This window comes from Centruroides sculpturatus, unplaced genomic scaffold (assembly GCF_000671375.1).
Source record: "Centruroides sculpturatus isolate CEXI.00-Female unplaced genomic scaffold, Cexi_2.0 scaffold625, whole genome shotgun sequence".
Taxonomy (NCBI): domain Eukaryota; kingdom Metazoa; phylum Arthropoda; class Arachnida; order Scorpiones; family Buthidae; genus Centruroides; species Centruroides sculpturatus.
The window spans coordinates 462,370-471,167 of NW_019384830.1; the positions used below are offsets into that span (position 1 = coordinate 462,370).

Genomic DNA, 8,798 nt, shown 5'->3' on the forward strand with positions numbered 1-8,798 from the left:
ATAGAGATTAGACCATAGAACGAAAAAAGGAGAAAAAAGGGGGAAAGGAAGGAACGTAGAAAGAAAAATAAAGCTAATTAAAATAAAGTATAAACTACTGTATATACAAAATACATGGCGCACTGCCACATCGTGCTCAGTGTGAACTAAGCTTTAGTGTACAGTACATTCTCGTGACGTACCTATTAAAACACAATCAAAAACGCAAAAAACCGCATCTAAAATAGTACAAGTAGAGTCTCGAAAACTCGGCCTAATGTGGACCGAAGGGTGGCCGAGTTTGTGAAAATGCCGGGTTATCGGGAATGGGGTTTAAAAAAATTAGGAAGAGTGTTTCCTCAGAAAATACTGTACTGTACTTGTATGTATTGTTCACTTGAGAATACAACAGAGAATAAACTGCCCATATACCCTTAAACAAAGGAAAAGTACGTCCTTTGTGAAGGCATAGAGCCTTTACTACATGATAATGAAAATTAATGAATACACCGTGTACAGTAATTTACCCGATAAGACAAACCTGAGAAAAATACTTTATGAGGCATAAAGCTGTCTATAATAAAAATTAATTAACTAAGGATTTTTTTTTTTGCCCTGCCAGGGTGTGGCCGAGTTATCCGGACTGCCGGGTTATCGAATGCCGAGTTTTCGAGACTCTACTGTATTTTTATACTTTTTATTAAAATACTTAAAATATTAAAAGTAAGTAAAAAAAAAACAAAAAAAAAACACATGTTAGGATCATTTTAAAAAAACGTAACTTGCGGCTCCGTAAGTATTATTTTAGTAAATATAATTCTAATTAGAAAAACAAAAAAATTATTAGTGACCGAAGGAGGGCGCCATATCGATAACATTTTGATTAATAAAAATGTATATATAATCGGTATGGTGCAACGCCACCTATTCCTAGGTGGCGTTGTATGGTGCCACTTATTATAACACAGGTGGCGTTGGTTCAACTAATAGGAGGAGAAGAACTTAAGAGCGAAACTAGTTATTTCCGCTATTGTTTTTTTTTTTTTTTTTAATCGTAGAACTGTCTTTTTCGTAATATGGCTGGTTTGATAAGTCGCGTTGCTGAATGTTCGATCTCGGAGGCATCGATGGCAGATCTTTTCTGTTGTACAATTTGTTTTAATCAGTTCGACGAAGCTGAATATTTACCAAAATTACTCTCTTGTCATCACACTTTCTGTCGGAAATGTCTCTCCATATTTTACGAACAAAATCAGAATACGTTGGTAAGTATATTAAAAATCGAAATTGTTTCGGTTCGTTCATTTATATAAGTTAATGAACGAACCGAATATAAGGTAAATCTTACCCTCATTCGGAGGGTAAGATTTACCCTCCGAATGAGGGGGTCGCCACCCCCCCCAAAGGGCAGCCCTCCCCCGTACGAACAATAAATGTCTAATGAACCAAAAGGAGCAACCGCGGCATACGGAGAGAGTTTTTGAATCCCGTGCGCGTGTATTTATATATACGTGCGTGCATTCGTAAATTAACTTGTAAATGTAAGGTTGTTTTTGGTTGACGGGATGCCAGAAGACTCGCGTTTAACGATTTAGCCCGCGCGACTGTGCCGGCTTTGAGTAGTCCTCTTGACCATTCGCGGTGTACTCGATGTTATATAATTTTACGGGGTGCGGAGGTTTGCCCCCGCCCGGATGCCGAGGTGCGAGTGATGGTTGGCACCGAGGCGCGTGGAAAAGGCGGTAGGCTGATACATGTTAAAAACTGACCTTTGGAGACAAATATCTTGCGAAGGATCGACAATTCTGGTGGTGTGATTCTTTGTTACCTTTTGTTCGGAGCTTGAATCTTACCCGTTGCCATGTATTATTAGTTGGCTGTTCTTAGAACTTCTGAGCTTGAATCCAATCTATATTACTGTACCTTATAAATTCAATGGGATATGGTAGCATGACAGGTGCCAAGAAAAGTACCTCCCGAGTGGTTTTTCTATTGGAAACTAGGCCCTATTTGGATGTTACGCATGTGAAGAAAAATAAGAAAGTTGTGTGGTTAATTTGTTGGTTGGGCATGAACCATGACAAACCACCAGTGTTCAGTGAATTTTTTTCCACTTAGTCACTGGTGGACCCTTTTTTTTTTATGGGTTTTATTACCCATAAAAATAAAAGTCCACCAAAAAAAATTGTAAATGCTAATAACAATTCTGTTCGCACTTGAGATATAACACCTGACCCTCTTTATATCCCAATCCTTTGACCTTTAACCACTAAAATCTCTCTAATACACAAAATTCCAGAAATTTTGAAAAAATCACAGGAGTTACTAAACATCAAAGTGGGTGAACAAAATTGTGCACACACACACCATTCGTTTTTTTTTTTTTTTTTTTCATTTCTTAATATTTCGAGGTCCTGAGTCCAAAAAACTAAAAATATTGGGTATCATTTTATTGACTGATTGCTATACTTTCTGTAGGTTATGTATAACAGTTGGAAAAGTAAGAATACAATCAGCAAAAATTATAAAAATGATGTGCCAAAAAAGATTAAAGTTTATTCGTAAAAAACATTCAGATTAAATATTTTAGTCGTCAAATTCTTCAAATGCAATGCACAATAAAGTACAGTTTTATGAATAAAATGTAGCCTTTGAAAATGTGAATGCTTTCTGTATTGAATAATCACTGACTGCAGGAACTAGAGAAGAACTAATGACTAAAATTAAACAAGGACCTGTAATGAAGAGCTTGTTAAAAGTCTAAGTTGGTTGTTAAATGATAGATCTTTAAATAAGGAGTGATTGTACTTAGTCATTTGAAGATATTAAACATGATGTGAATACACAAGTAAGATAAACACATTTAACTTTTTATATTCTGCAATAGAAAATTTATGTATTTCACATTCCATTTCAATATTCATTTATAATTTTGTAATAAAGCATTTATAACCAAACTTCATATTATTAATATAATATTTTTTCTTATTTCTGCTTGTAAAATATGTTCCCACATAATTTGTTACATCAACTTTTAACAATAAATCAATCAGTAATGGATAAAGTAATTTCCTCACTTTTGAATCTTTAGGAAAAGGAAAAAAACTTTTTATGTTTTCTTGTCCACTATTGTTTGGAAAGCTGACAGCAGAACACCATTCTCTACACTCATTGTATGTAAATGCTAAAACTGCTTTAAAATGACTGATAAATACACAACTCAAAAGTGAAAAATGCTCTTAAAAATAGCTAAAAGATGCATGCATATAAAATTGAAGATATATGGGAATTTTCCAGTTTTGTCTCTGTATATCTCTATGATCGTAACCTTATTAAAGATGTATTTCTTCAAATTAACTACAATGGCTAGTTCAATTTCAAATGGACCTTGCAACAAAAATTAGAAAGATGAGAAATAAACGTCTTCCAACACTAGAGGAGTTACAATTCAGCACTTCAAACAACCTTTACAGCTCCAGTGGTATGTGTTTACACCTTAGCAAAGGTGTAAACACAAACCACATACTTTTGTTTACTTTTTATTTGTTTATTGTTTTTCTATTGGTTGTCATCTTAGAAAGATGACAACCAATAGAAAAACAAAAACAAATAAAAAGTAAACAAAATTTAAAATACATATAAAGACTTGTTTAATTAATATTTCTGGGAATACATCTTACTTATTTTCTAAATTTTTTCTGTAATTAAATAAGTATCAATTTTAAAACATCATATTATAGTCTATATACTTCTTATACTTCAGGTATGTATTGGTTTTAATTTATGAAATACATAACACTTTTTGTATAAATTACTTATAGATAAATTATATATATATATTTATCTGATTTTTTATATATAATTTTGTTATATTCAAAATTCTTCTCCTAGAAATTCTCCCATCAGATATATTTGGACTGACACAAACAAAACATGCTTAGGTGCTGAACTGTTCAGCACCTGAAGCACGCCTTGGTGAAGGCTGAAAACATTTGGAAGTTTGGTTTAAGTTCAATTACTGGTTAAAAAAGGTTTTGTTTGTGGCGATTCATTTCTCACTCCAGTATTTCTGAGAAGAAGACTGTTGTTATTTTAGATATATTTGTGTTTTTCTTTTTTTTTTCCATTCTTATTATTTGTGGTCTTTATTTCCTCTTTTTTTTTTTATTCATTCCTAATCCATATCAAATAAATACAATTCATCACATAATCAATAATCTGTTCTGGCTTATAAATTTTCATTCTTGTCTGTCCACTTGAAATACAATCAAAATTTTTTAAACAGAATTTCTTTAAATCAGTACTGATTGGGCTACAATTGTGCAAAAGTTTATTACATTAACTGATTAGAATTACGAGGTGCATTCAAGTTCTAAGGTCTCCCTTTTTTTTCTGACAAAATACTTAAACAAATCGAAACTTCTGTCACTTCTCAGCATAATCTCCCTACAGACATACACATTTTTTACATCACTGCCATGACATCATTGTGAGAAGCCAGGGACGTAGAAATAAGTCTATGCTGCTTACGGGTACACAATCTCAAGATTGGCTCACTAAGCTTTTTCTACTCAAAATTCTCAATGTGGATTAATCCTTGCTCTCCTCATATTCCAAAACTATTTCATTTTTAATTATATTCATTTATNGGATCCGGAAATAGTTGCCGACTTTACTCGGGCCAATCTCCTCCTAGGTGCGCCTCCCAATGATCATCTCAAATGGTTAGAGGTGATGCACATCTTTAAAGCCTCTATCAAAACTATGTGCATAAATTTTAAAGAGGAGATGCTTTTGTTGATGGCCTGGCAAGAGTTGATTCACAACACGATTTAGCCGCCCGTTATATCTGAGTAGGCAGACTCGGCACGCATGCGCATCGTATAATTTTAAAAGAACGATTCGAACTCAAGATCGAACTTTTTTGAACGACATTCATTATTCGAATTTATGAGCTAAAACTGTAGGAACCTGATGAAGAGCCCAGAAAGGGTTCGAAAAGATTCCTTTTTTTCGTTATTTTTTCATTGTTTATCATACCACACCGTAAATTGGTTCAGTGTATGTAATTATTTGATTGTAATTTAATATATAATTTTTGTAAGATAATTTTTTATATCTATAACTTTATATCAGTTTTATAAAGTTATGACTATAGAATTACAACTTTGTAAAAGTTTGAACTTTATTACAGAGAAGTTTTAAATTTACAGTAGACCTCCCTATAATGCGTAGATACGTTCCACGTTATATGAATTTCACATTGTAGGAATCCTTGAATACATGAGCCAATCGCAGCCCGACACGTGTGAAGTTTACGGACTACGGCTATTTGAAAGGTTTTCTTCCATAAAATTAATCGATTCTAGACTAATTTGACTCAACATTTCCAAAACACATATGATTTTTTGGGAATAATCCGTATAAACTATGCTATAAACAAAAAATTGTAGGATTACTTACTGAGTGTGCACCGTTTGACGTCGCCATTGCTTAAGCTTGTTTTCGTCGCGGAGCAGTGCACCAAATGGCGGCTGCGATTTCTGATAAGTTATTTTTCTGCGAAAAATTTGTTGACCTTTCGAAACATCATTAATATAAATAATTTTTATGGCCGTTGAATAAGAAATGCTTCTTTCACAAGAAATGTATAAAATTACAGTGCTGTATTAGACTTACGGTACCTAATTTACATACTGTACAGACAAAAGTAAATTCAACATACCCGCCTAAACTCTCCGTAGCATGGTGCTGGACGGCGGAAAGTAGTTCGGCTGCCCGATGACGTTTTACCGAATTATAGGAGTTTTTTTACCATGTTTGTACGGATACCGTCGCAATTTTTTCGCCATCATATAGGAATCCGAACTATAGGAACCCGTGTTATAGGAGGGGTCGACTGTAGATGGTTTAAAATCAACAACTATAGGAGCAGCTTTTGTCTGTATTAAGACTGTCTTTGCTGCATGGTTGCCTGCAGAAACAACAGTTTATAGTGCAGAGCTGTTTGAATTTTTCATGGCTCTCCAGCATGTACAAAGACACAACCATGGACAGACTATAATATATACTGACTCACTCAGTGCACTACAGGCAATTAATTGCTGTAAGATAACAGACCACCCAGCATTCAACAGCATACAATACCTACTCCAACATCTTAAATGTGTAGGAAATACAATAGCTTTTTATTGGCTCCTGGACATACTGACATTCCAAAGAAATGAAACTGCTTATAAACTCACAAAACAAGACAGCAGAAATCAAGCAGGATCTTTCAGACCATACTATAAAGATCTATACAGCTGTATCAACAAGTACTGTACATATACAACAACCAGAAAGATGAAATATTACTTACTGATTGAAAACTGAACACACAAGATTAACACACAACTTTATTAGCAAAGGATACCCAACCAATATGCTCAACTTGCCAAACCCTACTTACTATCTGACATATTAATAATGTGCCCTCAGTACAAAACAGTCAGAGAATGCTACCTTCAACAACATGCACCTTCAGATGACCAAGCTCTACAGAATATACCTGATGATAACTGACAAATTCAACCTACAATGGCATATCGGAAGACAATGAACTTACATACAGAACTCCAGAACATATATATTAAGACCTAAAAGACCTGGCACTCTTTGGCCTACCTAGGCCCTTGTGCCACAAACTCCAACTCCAACCAACCAGTCTAGAAATATTTAATATTGGTACATGTATTTTAATGTTTTCAAACAAGCCATTTGGTTATACATCCAATAATTTTAGTAATAGTTATTGGATTTATAACCAAATTCATTAAAATTAATAGCAGAATTTACTTAATTATAATTAACATTTATTTGGTTATGGTGTATAATTTTATAGAAAATCACATAGTTTATTTAGGAAACTCTTTGTAAGCAAATTATTTTTTTTACAGGTATGTCCAGTTTGTTCTGCAGAATGCAAAATTGGAAGGAAAGGAATTGATGGTTTAAGCACAAATTATTACCTTTACAAGTTTACAGACCTGCTGAACAATTTGAAACTTGACCAAAGAGATCCATCATCATCATCAGACCAATCTAGTCCAGAAACTTGTCAAAAACATGGTAATACTGTAAAATATTTTTGGTGTGTAACATGCAGTCAGAAGGTTTGTATTCATTGTTTGGGTGTTGATCATAATGTGGCTAAAGGTCACGTTGTAAAAGATTTAATTGAAGCCATAAAAAGTATTCAAAATGACGTGTTAATTAGTATGAGAGGTGTTAAATTGAAAATTTCCAGAATTCAAGAATTACAGTTCCAGTCAGAAATGACAGACAAAAATATGGAAACTGCAGTAGCTACTTTACATGGCATGTATAAAACACCTTTTAAATGTTTTCAAGATATTTTTACTGAATCGCGTAATCCGGAAAAAATATTGGCTTCGGTTAATGAGTTTTGCTTGTCTGAAAAATTTAAATATAATCCAGAATCATTGGTAACAATGAAGCATCACTTGGAAGAAGTTCTGACATATTATTGTAGCATAGAAGAATTTCTTGAACAAAAGTTAGAAGAAATGAAAATACTTCAGAAAAGTAAAATATTTGTTTCGGTTGTCAGACCAGAAACTAAATTTGATTATGGAAGAATTTATTGTATAAGATGTGGTGAACTTTGCTGTCAGCCTGTAACTATGAATATAGAAACTGGCAGTTCTAAAGAGACATGCACTAAAAATTTCTGTAACAATTGTAATATCATTGTACTAGAATTTCCTTAATATACCCATCCATATGTCATCATACAATCAAATATTGGATTTATAATATGAATAAATTATTTTACTGATATTACATATATAATATAATAAAAATAAAATTCCAATTATAAATACATATACTTATTTTAATTTTGNATTTCTTAATATTTCGAGGTCCTGAGTCCAAAAAACTAAAAATATTGGGTATCATTTTATTGACTGATTGCTATACTTTCTGTAGGTTATGTATAACAGTTGGAAAAGTAAGAATACAATCAGCAAAAATTATAAAAATGATGTGCCAAAAAAGATTAAAGTTTATTCGTAAAAAACATTCAGATTAAATATTTTAGTCGTCAAATTCTTCAAATGCAATGCACAATAAAGTACAGTTTTATGAATAAAATGTAGCCTTTGAAAATGTGAATGCTTTCTGTATTGAATAATCACTGACTGCAGGAACTAGAGAAGAACTAATGACTAAAATTAAACAAGGACCTGTAATGAAGAGCTTGTTAAAAGTCTAAGTTGGTTGTTAAATGATAGATCTTTAAATAAGGAGTGATTGTACTTAGTCATTTGAAGATATTAAACATGATGTGAATACACAAGTAAGATAAACACATTTAACTTTTTATATTCTGCAATAGAAAATTTATGTATTTCACATTCCATTTCAATATTCATTTATAATTTTGTAATAAAGCATTTATAACCAAACTTCATATTATTAATATAATATTTTTTCTTATTTCTGCTTGTAAAATATGTTCCCACATAATTTGTTACATCAACTTTTAACAATAAATCAATCAGTAATGGATAAAGTAATTTCCTCACTTTTGAATCTTTAGGAAAAGGAAAAAAACTTTTTATGTTTTCTTGTCCACTATTGTTTGGAAAGCTGACAGCAGAACACCATTCTCTACACTCATTGTATGTAAATGCTAAAACTGCTTTAAAATGACTGATAAATACACAACTCAAAAGTGAAAAATGCTCTTAAAAATAGCTAAAAGATGCATGCATATAAAATTGAAGATATATGGGAATTTTCCAGTTTTGTCT

The 8,798-nt window shown here is 32.5% G+C and overlaps 1 protein-coding gene across 1 annotated transcript; it reads left to right on the forward strand.

The window, feature by feature from the left end:
- Positions 1-917: 917 nt before the first annotated feature.
- On the forward strand, positions 918-7,879 carry LOC111630110 (E3 ubiquitin-protein ligase TRIM32-like). Its single transcript, XM_023374132.1, has 2 exons — positions 918-1,244; positions 6,918-7,879. The coding sequence occupies exons 1-2, from the start codon at positions 1,056-1,058 to the stop codon at positions 7,749-7,751; spliced, it is 1,023 nt and encodes a 340-aa protein (XP_023229900.1). The 5' UTR covers positions 918-1,055; the 3' UTR covers positions 7,752-7,879.
- Positions 7,880-8,798: the final 919 nt, after the last annotated feature.

Coding starts and splice junctions, on each gene's coding strand:
- LOC111630110 (XM_023374132.1), top strand. CDS start 1,056: ATGGCTGGTTTGATAAGTCGCGTTGCTGAATGTTCGATCTCGGAGGCA. Junction 1,245..6,917: donor AACAAAATCAGAATACGTTG/GTAAGTATATTA, acceptor TTTTTTTTACAG/GTATGTCCAGTTTGTTCTGC.